Genomic DNA, 16,150 nt, shown 5'->3' with positions numbered 1-16,150 from the left:
TTATTCTTGTCGGTGGTTTGACTGACTCAGTTAGGGAAAAAAGGAGCACAGGTCTAGTAATTCTGGAGCGAACCTAGAGATGAAGAAATTAGTAGGTTGTTCACCAGCGCGTTTTACATTACGCAAAACAAAATCACCCAACCAAGCAAGTGAGATACCAAGACGCTTGTATGTTTAAGGTAGGTGATCACCTTCAAAAACACATTTTTTGAAAAAACACGGGCATTTTTAAATTTTGCATTTTCTACATCCCTGTCTATTGAATGTAATTTATTAATTTAGAAAAAAAATGTGCTGTTATCTGCATCGATTGAAAAGTTATGATCATTTTTAACAACCCCGACACGCGCCCGAAACCGAAACTGAAGGTTTCCGATTCCGCAGCATCTGTCCTATCGTTATAAATCTTTCTTCGTACGGACGTTAGGTAATGCTAATTTATAAAGGTACATTCTAAGCTTTTGGACACATTAGCCGGGATATTGTACATTCGATTTATTTCAAACGTTCCCCTAAAGGGCAGTGGGTAGCATCCTCTTGTTCACGTAGAGCACATTTGCGTTGCCTTGCGTTTGTGTCTGGTTATCCGTGATTTTTCGTGTTCCGACTCAGGTTCAAGGATTTAGTTCTGCCCCTGCAATACAACAGTTATAGTACTTTATTGTCTGTAGTTACAGTTACAGTTGGAGGATGGCGTGCCTGACCACTGACTCTCACCCAATGAGGAAGGCCGCATGTGAGTCAACTGTAAGGCACAAAACAGGCACATAAATATGTGCGCTTCCGCTAGATCAGCAGTATATCATGCCTGTTAGAAGTAGAGAGCAAGCTATAAGCCTGGCGGATTTTATGTGCATTGACTGTTTTTGATTATACGTACAATAGGACCAAACCTTGAAAACAATTTTTCTAAAAACTTCATTTTTTTGCATCCATCACTTACGCGAACAGTGGTAACTTTGCTTCTGGCAATTATTTTCTTGTGAAAACTTGCGTGCTGTTTCTTTATATATAGAGCTATAGAATGAAACAGAATGACTAAACAATGTTGACAAATTTTTATAATATGGCCAGGTATAAAAAACCACACGTGCCCGATATCAAATTTTTCACTCTTTTTGTGATCACGCAACTTAGCTGTAATACGTGATATTTGTGGAGGCTATTGTTATTGTCCTCATCGCGTTTGTGCGAAGTTGTGTATGAATCGCACCTACCATTTTGTAGCTATGGCTGTTCGCGTAACATGCATATTTTGCGCAGTTTGATTATTTTTTTTTGTTAGACAGTTTTAGCAATTGTATCATTTTAAAGTTTTAATAGTATGAGCTTTACAAGCCAGAATTATAATTTGTAACGTTAGGGCTATATTTGTGATTTTTTTTCGAAGGTAGTAACCTACCTTATTATATCGTGTAACTCATTTACAAAAACAGACAGTTCTGTAGGGGGGCGATAGCAGGAAGAAATTGTGAACTTTCGGCCCCCTTTTAATTGAAGGCACACACAACCTGGAGGTTACTATTATATGAATACGACCTGATGAAAACTTTTTGAAGATAGCCTTCAAAACGCCTCCGCCTCACGCTTCCGTGCGGTGACATCAGTAGAAAACAAACGACTTTGGTGTGGACTTTCGTGATTGAGAACTTTTCGGTGCAAACTCGTTTCACTTAGTACGTTGATGTCAGCGCTACAAGTGTCCTTGACCAATGTTAAAGCATCCCGTTTGATAAAAATACTGCGAACGTTCGTAAAAAGCACACTTTGTTCTACAGCCGCTCGCGCGTCCCGGTCTTACAAGATGTGTTGGCGCTTCATAGGAGAGAACCTGGTTATCTTTTTGCTGCGGCCTTAGTTCACTTAGGCTTTTAGTGCAAAGGTCGTTCGTGCAGAACATTGTGTAAATTATAGGCATGGTAGGATGCAGCTTCAATTGCGGTGATCCGGGTTGGCTTTTTTCAAAGGCCAGGAGTTTTCCCAGAGATTGCACGTAGCAGAAGAATAGTCTTCGGTGACGGTAAAATTTAGCTCTCCTGATTTATTACCAGCCAAAAGAAAACAATTTTTTGTTATGCTTGGTCTTCGTCCGTACTTTCTGAGAATGTATCAGGCAGCTTCATTTTCGAGTGCTTCAAGATTATTTGCGAGATGCCACTGAAGGGTGTTCTATTAATGCTGCACATGCTATCTGTGATCGAACTTGTGTTTGACATGCCAGAAGCTTTGTGAAGGTGGTACCTGAATGCGGATTGCGCATAGGGAATTGCAGTCGTTGAGAAGCTTTGCTGGTTATAGTCCGTTATGATATCCCCAGGTGTGATCAGACGTTATCTAAACCCGTAGGTATTTTACACGGTAACGGCTTGTTTAGGCAAACTATTATGAGCAAGTGACAGAATTGTGACATTTGTGTTACATAATTTGTGACAAGTATTTTGTAAGGGTCTCCATATCTTTGTTCTTTTTAAAAGCTGAGATCATTGTGCATTTTTAGGTGACTTTGTATTGGAAGATCCGAACGCAATGAACTTCTTCACACAATTTACCTTTCAAGGGGTACTGGCGATAGACATTTTTTTCTTTATGGGGTAAGTTGCAAAATATTTTGACTTTCTAACCGCCTCTATATACCTTCCGTAAACACCTCATTGCAGCCTCTAAATTCTGTTCGAAGCAGAAATTCCAAATACGTTGTTATGATAAAAAAAAACTAACTTTACATAAAGCGTACAATATCCCGTTTAATTATATATCTGTAAAGACATGCACAAAGTAAAAACGGAAATTGATAAACGCTGGCAAGTTTTACAGTTTAACCATTCACCATAAATGTATATTTAAGAAATTCTTCGGTGACTTCAGGGTAAAGAATTTAATGCTTATTGGTTAATTATCATCTTCGCAATGTTTCTCAAATACAGGAACTCTCAGAGGAGAGCGTTTGGTTTGGTTGCACCAAAAAACAAACACAAATTTCACCTCACATTCTTTTACACAAAGAAGCATCTCTGCTTTACTTCACACAGATGAGTAGGAAACGTAAAAAGGCTACAGATGCATAAAGCCTTGTAAGCACGGAATACCACGCAGGTAGAAACAAGGCAGAATCTTAGAGTCTTGGTGGAATACTTTCACATTGAGAAGACCTACCGATTACTTTTCCTAAAGCATCCGTTTCCGGTCTTGTCGAATCTGTACTACTTGTGGTTTTGCACATTTTTGTGTGTTTGTTAAAATTGTTTTTCGGTTCCGTGTCTCCCACTTTATGCCACGTGTTTTAGTATTTATTTACCCGCGTTTTGTTCTCCGGTCATTGATTCACAGATGCTCTCATATAGGCTTCAGTAACTTGCAATAGAATCCAGAACACGGGGACTCCCTTAACACTGTAATTGTGCTGTATTTACGCCCTACTCTGTAAATTGATTTTTGGTATTCCCTTTATTCATCTGACACTCAATGTATGCTACTCTCATGCAATTTTATTCAAAAGCTTTTTACCTCTACCCCCATGGGTTCTTTCGCGACCGTTGGTGTCAACAGAGAACTCCCGCGAACAAATAAAAGAATTTTCGGGCGCCACCAGGAATGGAACCTGGAACTAATAGAGTACCAAAGCGAGAGCCCGTTGTCTTACCTATTAAGATGTGAGATTTTGCTACAGTACTCACCGAGCGCATATACGTGTTTACCCACTGCATTATCGCTGAATGCTACGTGATAGCTTCACGCGACCTCTCGTGCCGCTTTGCGCTCCGCCCACAGCACGTCTAGCGGCCCTGCACGAGCCTTGCAGGTGTGCTAGAAATTACAAAAATGGACGCTCACAGCAACGCTTGGTTGGTTGTAGTGTGTTAACGCGCCGAAGCAGCGCAGGCGATGAGGCGCGCCGTAGTGGAGGGCTCCTGATTAATTTTGACCACCTGGGGATTTTTAACGTGCGCCGAAATCTCGTACACACGGGCGTTTTTGCTTCTCACACCAACGCATGTCATCTCCTTTCTAGTACGCCAATGTCCTAAATCCTGTGGCCTCCAGTGTTCACGCAAGAAATCACAGCTCCTTGTCGTCCGCCCTCACACCAAACGACACATCAAGGAACACATTCAAATACTCCTTGATGGCCAACACAGAATGTACCTCCGCTTGATGTACTCCCGCACTCTTGGCGACAAGAAATAAAGATTCTCCCTTTGCTTAAAAATTTGAACCTCTCACACGGCGGGGGTCGCCGACAAGGACGGGCTCAAGCGCTCGAACCCATCCTCGGTGGCGATCATGAAGTCGTCTGCACAGACGCTTCCCAACATCGAGAGTAGCAGTACGCCATCATCGTGGCTACCTCTAGAACTAACCTCCTTGCGTGGGCCTCACTCAAGACCAAAGACGTGACGGCAGCAAAAGAGGCAGCCATCGCCTTGGCTCTCACTGAACCAGGTGTTCGGGATGTAGTCACCGCTTCCCCAAGCCTACCAAAATTACCAGTCGGGTTGGGTCTCCAGACCTGCATGGCGTGTGCTAGAAAAACACTCTCCAAACGGTTCCATTCAGCTTATCTGGACACCCGCTCACGCTTCAATGGAGGGCACCGAACACGCCACCAATAAGCCTGCGCTTTTACCCCCCCCTCCCCTCCAAGGCTTTGAAGCTGCACGAGGAGAGGCACCCGCTCGTCAAGGTCATGGACATAGCCCCGCATTATCGCCTTCAGAGACAGACCCTACCTTCGCGTTACCCTCCCGTTTCCATAGAACAACCAACTACCCTAGGCTCATACAATCCGGCTCCTTCCCACACCCGACGTGTCGTCCCTTAATTCACTTGAATCGCTACGACGCTGAACGTAAATTTTACTCAGAAGTAGGAACACTCCACCCCATACGCGGGGTGAGCGACTTTAGCCCTGAGCACCCTCCTCTCGTTGCGTCAACTACCCAACAATACCAATGTGAGATGCTGCTGCCCAGCCCCTCTCCGCCTACCCAGCTTCAGCTGGTGGACAGGCGCCGCGCACTGTGGAGATTGAACCACTCTCCTGGGCCGCACTCTGGGCCGTTCAGAAATTCGAATAGAAGCATTTCTTCCTGCTCATCTTGCGCCTCCTTCCATCTATGCCGCCAATCTCGTCGCCTCGGTCCGCGACGGAAGAAACGGAGAAGTGAGATCCTCTAACACAGGCTTTGAGCGTCCTTTTTTTTGTAAACAAAGTTCCCATTTATCTGCTACACCAATACAAGTCAACCAACCACCGTTCATACATCATGCATTGATTTATAACTTACCAAGAATATCTATTTGATGTAACAACGGGTGTGGTGAAGTGCATTTCACTTCTCTCTGGTTTCACTATTTGTAGAGCGACGTCAGTAAATTTAGGTGACGTCGCATGGGTAATCGTTGTGGGTGCCATTTACAGCTTTGCTTTCCAACCGCATTCACATGGCGGATTGGCCTGAATTTTTTTTCTATTATCCTATCGGTGTGGGGCAGCCATTCGCAAGTGCGTACGTAAAAACGAAAGTAGAAATTCGGGCAGTCTATGTCGTAAAAAAGCGCGGAGCACAAACTACCTGGTAAATTCAAAGATTGTTTTTGTGGATTTATCAAATTAAATACCGCAAAAATAGTAACTGGGGACTCACAAACCAGAAATTTTTTAGCCGTGGGTGCGGAACGAAAGTTTAATCTTATGCTGCATACCGAATCCAGGGTAGCTAGATCCATTATTTTCTGCGCGAAGACCTTCCATCAAAAATTTGACCGAAAAAAAACATCTCATGTTGAGCCGTCGCCATTTGTTTGTTAATATAAAAACGGTTTTGTTCTACTGTGATTCTCATTTAACTACCGAGTAGGGTAGTTTCCAACCCATTGTTTTATTGCTCGCACCAAATGTTACTGAGTAAGGCATGGGCAAAAAAAGAGAGGTGCCACAAGATAAACGCCAATTTGTCGTTTCCCTGTGACGAATTTTTGTTCCCTCAGGTTTGCTATGTCAGAAAACAAACCTCCAATGTGCCTGGCAGACTATTGCCGGCGTTCTCCGTGGTAGTAGCAGAAGTCTACAGCCACAAACAGTTACAAAGCCGATGGAGAAGTTTTATATTTATTCCCACATCACAGTACGTGTTAACGTTCACATAGCTACCTAAAAAGGAAAATATTACGATCATCAATACATTATTATTTCGTCAACAGGGTTCCTACCCACTTGATAAATGTGTGGGCTGCACAAAATGCATCGGCGTACTGCGAGAGGAATTTCCAAATTGCACATTTCGCGGCAGCTTCTTGCAGGTTCCCAAACATTGAATTCCCAATTCTGAATTCCCAATTCTGAAATATTCCCAAACACTGAATCCTAACACCAAGGTGAAAATAACAGTCATTCGCCCTGTTAAACTGTTTAAGAAATATTTTATTCTTAATTAATTAATATTTATTATTGAGGGATTTTACTTTGATAACCTTCTTTATAAGTTTGTTCTGTGGTCAAAACACCAGTGATTCGCCCTGTCCAACCGTTCAAATAAAAGTTTATATTGATTTGTTATTTGTAAACATGTTGGTTATACTTTTACACGTTCTTTATATGTTTGTCTGTAGACCTTTAGCGAATTCACCTCGATTCAGTGCTAAAATACACTGTATCGTTTTATTTACGGGTGGTATAAGAGACGCTGTTCTTTGAAACGGTCGACAAAAAGAGCAAGGTTTAATGCCGAATGAAGAGAGTTTGAACCACTTATAGGGTTTTGAACATCCTCGCTTCAATGATACTTCGCAACCAAAAGCACTAACTTTATGCCTTTTGTTGCCTCTTCAGGGGACTGGTTCTCGCTTATTCTACAATAAAGCAGCTCCAAAAAAGTGGAGGGAAGAAAAACTGGTTTCTGTTCTATGTACATCGCTACCTCAGGTAACAAAGCCATTTCAACACGGACCTGTTTTAGGTCGATGCTTTTCAACAGTGTTGTGTATATCGCGCGTCATTAGGGGGGGGGGCGGTGAGGGGGAAGTGAGGGGCGGGGCACGGGGCAAGAATAACTATAGCAATCAGAATGAATCTGACAGCGAGGGAAACGTTAGCGGCATATTATGAACCAAAGGATGGCGGCCCCAGTTCTTCTTCGATGCTACGTATTGAAATGCCCTTCGCGCGGTTAGCGCAGTTTCTTCCCCGCAATAAAATCCCCTGGGTGAATGAAACTAGGTCAAGCGCTCGCACTCGGCAGATTTAAGAAGCACCGTGTTGCTTCCTCTTTTGTGCTTACCCCGTACGCACGTAAAGGAGAAGGTTTCAAGACCCGCCGGCGGCCTCGCATAAACGAGTGAACGGACCCACGGATGTAAGACGCCATGGCCAAACGCGGGCAGGTTACCCCGCCTTCACTAAACAAGGCCCAGGAAAGGTAGCCTTCCACCGGTGACGTTCAGCTTCAGATTCTCTTGTGCGAACATAAGAATTTATTTGGTGAAGGCGATCCCATTCTTATGCAAACTTCCGTATCTCTTGGAGCCGCAAAAATAGAACCGTGAGTCCGGTGTTTTCACAGATTTCGTACTGGTTGGAACTGGGGTTTTAAGATGTGAAGCGTCTCATAGTCGGGGTCATGTCCCTTCCTTGTTATTATTGGTGCGCCGTGCACGCCCCCAGTGGGCATGCTCGGCTTGCTGAACGCTCGGTGGTGTCTGACCCTTCATTGGCTCCTGGAGCGACAGTGTTGCCAGTGTCTTCCTGGGCCGGCTCAAGAGGAGCACGCTTCCCCTTTAAGGGCTCCTAGAGCGAAAGTGTTGCGGTGTCTTCCTGGGCCGGCACGACACGAGCACGTTTCACGTGCCATCGACGTTTCATCGTCGTCGACAGCGGCATGCGTCGGCGAGTCTCGGCAGGCCATGATTACAAGCAGCCCACAACCACCCGGGGAGCGTGGATCGGCTCATCTTCAGGAACTTTAGGTTTCATCCACTACAACAGTTTTACACCATCAGACAAAAAACAAGAAACGCATATGCTTACGGAGTTCTTAACTAACTAACTGACTGACTGACTGACTGACTGACTGACTGACTGACTGACTGACTGGAACGGCTTACTTGCACGAATGCTTTGCTCTGTGGACAGCCAATGCACTCGCCATTTGTACAAGTGCGGCACGCACACACACAGCTGGCTGGCGCCGCATCTTTTCAAAGTGCTACGAGTTGTGCCGCGCCTCCGCCAGATGGCGCCACGGGTTCCGCGACCGAGAGAAGACTCAGTGAAACATCCCCGCTCGCGAGGGGCACGATCAAATGTAGAGCATTTCCGGGGCGCACGACGTTAAGTAGTTTGCGTTACGTTAATGTTGTTGCACTTGTGGTAACTGCTGACGAGAGAGCGCTGGTCAGCAGTAATTTGAATGAGTCAAGGATATAAGGCGCGTTCGTAGCGTCCCATTCTGTGTCGGCTTTGTGGCGCAGTGGGTAGAGCACCATGTACATTGCATTCCGCCCGCAGGGTCGAGGGATCGAAATCGCGCGCCGGACAGTATTTCTTTTTATATAGTAGGGAGGGCTGCGAACAACGACGGTGCGGACTACGGACGTCAACGCGGGTGACATCGTGAGTTACTGAAATGCTCTGCATTTACAAAGCCATCACTACGGTTTAGGGGCTTGGGCGCTTAATTCCGGCGCTTTGTGCCTAGTGTGTCACACATAGCCGCACCACTCATTTATCTCCCCAAAGGCGACGTTCCCTTTCAATGAACGGATTACCAGCAAGGAGCCTTCGAGAAACGGAAACAATCTCTGCTGACAACTCCAGCCCTTGACCACGTTGATCCAGACGCCGAAACAGAAATTTATACCAATGCCAGTGCCCAGGGTATGGGCACTGTGCTCATTCAACGACAGGATGGCGATGTACGCGAAGGCACGCCAGTCGTGCCCTTAGCAAACCCAAACACAATTACTCAGCTGCTGAAAAGGAACGTCCCGCAGTAGTTTGGGCCATTACTAAGTTTTGACCCCACCTATATGAACGCCTGTTTGACGTGCTTAACGACAACCACTTTCTATGCTACCTTGATAATCTGTGGAACCCTGCAGGATGACTCGCACGGTGGAGCCTCCGCCTCCAGGGGTTTGACATTACCCATAAATGAGCTCACGAGCACACTCACGCCGACTGTCTGCACAGAGCGCACGTTGAAAAACCCTCCGAGGATAAAAGCGATGGCGATGCAGCCTTCCTTTGTGCACTGTAGGTCTCAGATATGACCTCAGGAACACGACGTGATTCTGAACTGGAACCATTGTTCACGCTTCTTGAAGGACAAGACGCCTTTATTCGTCAATCTCTCTCCCATCAATTATCCACATTCTGTGCCCGAAATAACGTCGTATAGGAAAAGAACTTCAACACAAACAACGGTTCTTATCTGCTTGTCCTACCAGATAATTTACACGACGAGATCATCCAAGCCTGTAATGATGACCGACCCGCTGGGCACATTGGATGCAGCCTAACGCTACCAAAATTTACTTAAAGTAATATTGGCCCCATCTTTTTAAGACCGTCTGCCACTACACGAAAACACACCGGGATGCTAGAGGTGCAAAAATTGGGCAACACGGCATTTCAACCACTGGGCATGCATATACTCGGTCCGTTTCCTAAATCCAATGCTCACAATCGGAGGATCTTAAAAGCCAACGACTATTTGACCCGATACACGAAACCGAAAGCCCGCCTTTCTGCAACCACTGCTGAAGTTCCTGAATGGTTTATCCAGTCTCTCATATTGCGACACGGTGCTCTAAACGTTCGGATTACCGATCATGGTTCCGCTTTCAGATCTAATTTTCCGCAGCATATCATGCGAATGATCAACACCACGCCCCACCCAACCATGGCCTACCATCCATAGACAAATGGCCTCACAGGACGTCTTAACAAAACCATCACCGACGTGATCACTATGCAAGTCGATGTCGAGCATCGAAAAAGATACGAAGTTCTTCTCTTCGTGTAGTTCGCTTATAACACGGGTGTACACGATACAACGGTGTTCTCCCTCTTTCACCTGGTGCACAGTGGACCGGTTACTACGATACTGCACGCGGTGCTGCTTCACACACCCATTGACAGCACCCACGAGGAAGCGCAACTCATCTCCCGGAGACTGGAAGTAGCTCAACAACCGGCCATGACCCGGGTACAAGACTAACAAGGTGTCGACGCTCACCGTTACAATATTCGTCGATGGGCAGTGTCCTTCCGACCCGACGAAAGAGTTTGGCTGTGGACGGCAGTTGGCCGCCGAGGTCTCAGCGAAAATCTCTTTGAAGCGGTACTTCGGTTCGATCAAAGTGCGGAACCACGTCGGAGACCTTAACGACGAAGCAATACCTGGCGGAGTGCGCTCATCTTCTCGAACCCCGAAGTCGGAAATCGTCTCGGTTTTATGGCTAAGCCATATTACGAACGCTAACATGCGAGCTGCCACACGAGCAACGCCACATTTTTGTTTATTTTCCCCCGCGGCATCCAGACGGTGCCTGTTAAAAGGGCGAGTAATGGTAGAGCCCTCCGTTATGGCCGTTGCAACGCATCTGTTCCGCCAGGAATACAATAAGTAATCCTCGATTGTCATAGATCTGGTACTGAAGACAATAGGAGAACGCTGATCGCGGTTCGTTCGGTTAACATGGTAGTCTTTTTTTGCATTAGCAATAGCTGTTTGGGCAAATAAACACCTCGTTATTGTCTCTTCTGACAAGGTAACTGTTCCACCCATGACAATATTTCAACATTCAGCTTTTATATAAGTTTCTGCGACGTTAATTCTGACTTTCGTCCTGTTGTCATGTACCTACAAGGACTGTGCCTACGGTGATGACCGTGGTAGCGATATGTGCCTTCCTGGCACGTCACTTCGGCGATGGACCTCGTTGGGCCGGTTTTTTTGCGAGGTACGAGACCAACTGTCGCATCAGCTGGTGGACATATTTCCTATATGTTCAGAACTTCGTTCTTCTTGACCACGAGGTGAGATATAATAAAGCATTTATTGAAATGTGTTACCCAGCCCCTGTTTTCGATGCTATGCAAAAATATTTTAACCTTTTATGATATTGGCCACTAGGTCCTCAACATCATGTGCAAAAAATTCATTTATGTACACAAACTGATACAAGGAATAGTGTGGTGTTCGGAATTCAGGTTTCGAAGGATCGAAAGATGTGCATTGGTGTGCACGGAGCAGTAACGCAGACGAAGAGCCGGGTGTCTTCTGGAGTTTGAATGCACGATTTTAAAATACATAAACTTTGGAGTAAATGTGGAAATAGAGTTCCGTGCATTCTGCTTCTCTGTTTACGTTAAGCGTTAGCACAAAAAACATAAATGGTCTTTTCTCGGGGTAACGAGCGCATTGTTCTGCAAAAAATACTTGCAGGGCTCCCTCGAAACATTAAAACGCTGCTTTTCTTTTCATCAGTAGAACCTCCCCAGGTGGCACAGAAAGTGTGCCCCAAGACCGGCCCGTCTATGGCCGCTTTCTGGCATGTCCGGCCAGCATCCAGGTTCTGGCAGCCACTGATCATGCGTTGAACGGCCAACATTCGGCAACCAGCGCTTCGGCATTTTTCCGTCCGCCTGTGTCCGGACGCACAACGGCAGCTAACCGGCTGCCAGATATTCAGTTCTCTGACGGCTGCCGATGTTGAGAAAGAGAACGGCCGAAGTACGGCCTTAGGGCATCCGTTTTTTCTTCGGGAAGCGGTAATCGGCCGAAGCACGGCAAGCCACCGGCCACAGAATATGCGTATTCTTGCGGCAGTTGGTGTTCGAAAGGAGACCGGCCGGAGCGCGGCTGCCGTGCATTCGTTGTTTCAACGGTGAACCGCGCGTCCGGCGGTAGAATATTCGTTTTCTTCGGGCAACCTGTGTTAGGAAGGATACCGGCCGACGTACGGCCCCAGAATATACGTTTTTCATGCGGTTAGCTGTCCTCGGCCGAATTACGGCAAGCGAATGGCCACAGAATATTTGGCAACCGGTGTTCAAGAGGAGACCGGCCTACGTAATGTATCTGGTTATACGTCATTTTTTCGGCAAACGGCATACAGCCGAACAACGGCTCGCGCCTGGGTGCCGAGAATTCATGCACAGACGTGTTTGGAAGGAGACCGACCGGTTTTTTCCTGGGGGGAGAAAAAGCCGTTAGGGAGCCGAACGACGGGGACGCGTTTTTCATCCGCTCCGTGTTTCTACGTTTTAAATGAACGAACATCGTTTTTCAAACAGTAATGAGTGTTCTCGGTGAACGGGCAAGGTGCAAGGACTCACTGGACATTAGCAGGTAACCTTTTAGGCCATCCAAATGTCATTTATTGCCACAAGCAGACTGTGCCACACCGACGGGTGAGCTAAGCCTCGCCAGTCATCGCCGCTACCACGTCTCTGCCGCCGGCTTCGTCGACGTATCAGCTCGAGGCTATTCGCCCCCTCAAGAAACGGAGAGCACTGGAGACATCGACCCGGCAGAGATGTCCGATCCGAGATGGAGATGGTTCACCAAAATAACTGGCCTTCAAGGGCGTCGAGCAAGCGGCCACCACGCAGGAGCTAAACCGCCACCATGTCAAGGACTCCCCACCAAAGAAAGGCAAGTGCGAGCAAAAGCGCAAGTTATTCTGCTTACAATTAAACTGCGACAAGCAACGTTGCACTATGTTGTTGGTGATAAACGTAGCAGAGACTCGCTCGTGCATTGGTAGGATCAACTTCACCCCCGGCACTATGTTACATTATGGGATTTTACGACTGCCTATTCAGAAAAAAAATTATTTTAAATTTGCGATAACAACAGAGCCTTGTCACTGACGAAGCCTAGCTGTTAATTTAGTTCCGATGTTTGAAGGTGAGCTTAGCTACTCTTGGGATGACTCATTTGGTTAAACATAATCGCAAGCATCCTAGCAAACACGGATTTTGTCGGGATTTTTGTGCTCAATGCAGATTGTTGAGTTCACGCACGATTTGGCTCTTGCAATAGATAAGCTTAAAATGGTTGACTGTATATTCTTGGACTGCAAAAAAGCAAATGATGGTGTTCTATATCACCTTCTGCGTAGTACATTTCATCCTATGAACTGAATGAATCGGTTTTTGTATTGTTATTACTATTGGCCCTATAGCTTTGTTCAAAAGTACTGTGCAGTTTACCGGACTATAGCGAATAAACGTGATTCCGTATACCTGCAGCCTTATTCGATTTTAATAACATCCTGGTGTGCTGATTCAGAAAAGTTTTTGGATGTTAAACAGTGTGTTAACAGCACCTTTACAAGAAAACTTTCATTCCAATTGAATACGTATACCGTAAATTTTTCTGCTGTGACAACGGCCGAGGAATATAAATACCTAGGAGTTTATTTAGGGAGTGGTTAGAGGTTAAATAGGCAGGTTCACACCATAACAGTTACGGCTGCATATGTTTTTGGCTTTCTGAGGCGAAATTTCAGTGAACCTCCATCTAACTGAAAAGAACAACCGTATTTCACTCATGTGCGCTCAATCTTGGAGTACGCATGTGTTTTCGTGGATCCCTACACCAAAGAGCTGGTTGATACGCTCGAAAACATACAGAATATGTCAGTGCGATTCGTGTTAGGTAATTGGCAGCTCAACTTAGCATGAGAGAAAGTAAAAGTAAACTGAACTGGCAGGACATGAAAGATCACAGACGAAACCACAGGTTGAACTTTTTTCGTAATATCTATCATTCGAAAACTGGAGTAGAAGGGGAGAAAGAAGTATGTCCAAGCGCCATTCTACATATCGCAAAGTGGTACCGCTAGCTTAAAGCAAATTATTAACTTTCCTTTAAAGGTGACGCCTTGCGCGATTGATTTTATTTTACATCAATACTGCAGTTCAATTATCTTCCACGCATGATTGCATTAACTGTTTATATTGACGATTTTCAGCGCGCTTTGTCGAATTATTTTGTTATTTTGTCTCATATTTAATGCTTAGTGTTATGTATCTCCCTTCTGTAATGCATGCAAAGGCAAGCAGGCATCAAATAAATAAATAAATAAATAAAACAATGAATAAATAAATAAATAAATAAAATAAATAAATAAACAAATAATAAATAAATAAATAAATAAATAAATAAATAAATAAACTTCCAGAGGCGCAAGTTTGCCTCCAACGGGTTGAGAACCCTACGCATTCAACCTTGACAAAAAAAAATATTTATTGCCCTATTCCTTGCAGTATGCAAGGTTTCCTGTATGCATGCTACCATTGCTATGTTATTGGTTTGAAACAAATTATGTAACTCTAATTTTACGCCTTTCCTTGCGTGAACACAAAGGGATACAACTGCAGCCACCTGAAGCAGGGTGTCATTCGCAACGCGTCTAGACTTTTTTGAACGTAGTATGACATTAGAAGAAAATTAAGCTCTTTTGGACTATTAAGTGGTGTGGACGTATACTCATGAAAACAACATTAAAATAGATTGAAAATGAAAGTACCTGTTCGCTCCTTCTTAGGATCAGCCCTGCGCAAGATCATCAGAAAAGTTGATCGAGTAGAAAATGTCTTTGCAAGAAAAATGGGCAAAAACTGGACATACTTTTTTGTGAAGGAGTTATATAAATGCTCCTGAGTGTTTTGTTGAGAACCAGAACGCTTCGTAAAGGCATTCGCGCCGGTTTTATATACATCAAAATTGGTAAAGCAACTGTTATAAAAATAGTTTATGTAGTCATAGCATGAAAGTGTTCCGGAATATTGCCCTAAAAGAAATTGGCTAAAAGCGGCGCAATTTATCTCTCTGAAATTCAACCCATATAAAGTATGCGCCCTCCGCCGCTCCCCCCCCCCCTCCTCTTTCCCCGTTTATTACAGGGAAGCCGCCCCACAGAGGATATCAGGACCTGGACAATACATCTATTCAAGCTCTACAAAGAACTGAATACTTTCTGTGTTCGGCAGTAAATGAGGCACAGCAATTAAAGGAACGACAATTTGTGAGCACTGTTTAATAAATGAATTTTGCTGTCAACTGAGCCTGGTAATTAAGCAAGGCTGCGCTAAAAGCTTGACGGCTGGTGGTTCAGCGCGAGCTCACTTTGATGTGACTGCATTGGACCCAAAATGCTGGGTTGTGCTGCTTCCGCACTGCGCGATGAGTCATCTTCTTGCGCGACATCCACTGACCGGCCTCAGTACGGTTAACGTACTGTGGCTGAACTCCAATGCCCGTAGCACGGCCGTATTTCCGGTAGCTGTAGTCCGGCTGGAGTCCGACGACCGCATCTCGGCTGTCCTCCGGCAGCCGTACTTCGACCGTACGCGGGTGGCTTTGGAATGGCCGGAGCCCTACGGCTGGAATCTGGCCGTATGACCGAAGCCGGTCGACTGGCCGACGGACACTGGCCGTTGGACAGCCGTGGGAGTACGGCCATATACGGCCAAAAGGCCCACATTTGGACATGGGCCGAACATGGCTGCCGGAAAACGGCCGGACAGAAAATCACCGGCCAAAGTACACCGGCCTGTTTTAGGCCGAACAGTTCTGCGCTGCCTGGGTCAGTACTACGTGGAATTGTAAACGCGAAGACGCATGCCATGACGTACATATCTTTACCATATACTTTTGCAATATCTTGACAAGGTATAAAAAAGCACAAAACGCGTTCACTGTGCTGAGGGGACTCAAAGCTAATTAGGCAAACCCACCAGAACTGCACATTGATCATCATCCCAAACAGCCGACTCGATGTCGGGACGTGCAAAGTAATTACTGAAGAAAAGAACCTAAATGACAAATTAAAAAAAAGCAAAAGAGATTCCAAGGGCGTACGTCTATTTAGGTTACTAAACGTTTTAAGCACTGTCACAGGAAAATACATATCGAAAAAGAAATTATTCTTAACGTCAAACTGAAGACACGATAAAGTGATTGTAACAGGAGTAGAAAATGAGAACAATGGTAATTAGGTTGTTCTAGCCGCAGTGCGTGGGAGCTGTTTTTTTAAATCTAAGGTGTTTTAACGCGCATGGTTCTGTTAGGTTTGTTTTATTATGCTTGTAGCTTTTTCAAAAAAGAGAGCCTTGAATTCCTTAGGAATGTCGTAA

At 45.3% G+C, this 16,150-nt stretch overlaps 1 protein-coding gene across 1 annotated transcript in view; it reads left to right on the top strand.

The window, feature by feature from the left end:
• The first annotated feature begins 690 nt into the window (after window positions 1-690).
• LOC144143343 (nose resistant to fluoxetine protein 6-like) overlaps window positions 691-16,150 on the top strand; it is a 40,104-nt gene continuing 24,644 nt past the window's right edge. Inside the window, exons 1-4 of the mRNA XM_077675110.1 lie at window positions 691-736; window positions 2,498-2,591; window positions 6,830-6,922; window positions 10,870-11,038. Coding sequence (XP_077531236.1) covers window positions 691-736; window positions 2,498-2,591; window positions 6,830-6,922; window positions 10,870-11,038 — 402 coding nt within the window. The remainder of the gene's footprint in view (window positions 737-2,497; window positions 2,592-6,829; window positions 6,923-10,869; window positions 11,039-16,150) is intronic.

Source organism: Haemaphysalis longicornis, unplaced genomic scaffold (assembly GCF_048455015.1).
Source record: "Haemaphysalis longicornis isolate Haplotype H1 unplaced genomic scaffold, Haemaphysalis longicornis Haplotype H1 scaffold_6, whole genome shotgun sequence".
NCBI classification, from domain to species: Eukaryota; Metazoa; Arthropoda; class Arachnida; order Ixodida; family Ixodidae; genus Haemaphysalis; species Haemaphysalis longicornis.
This window is presented reverse-complemented; position numbering and strand designations above follow the sequence as displayed.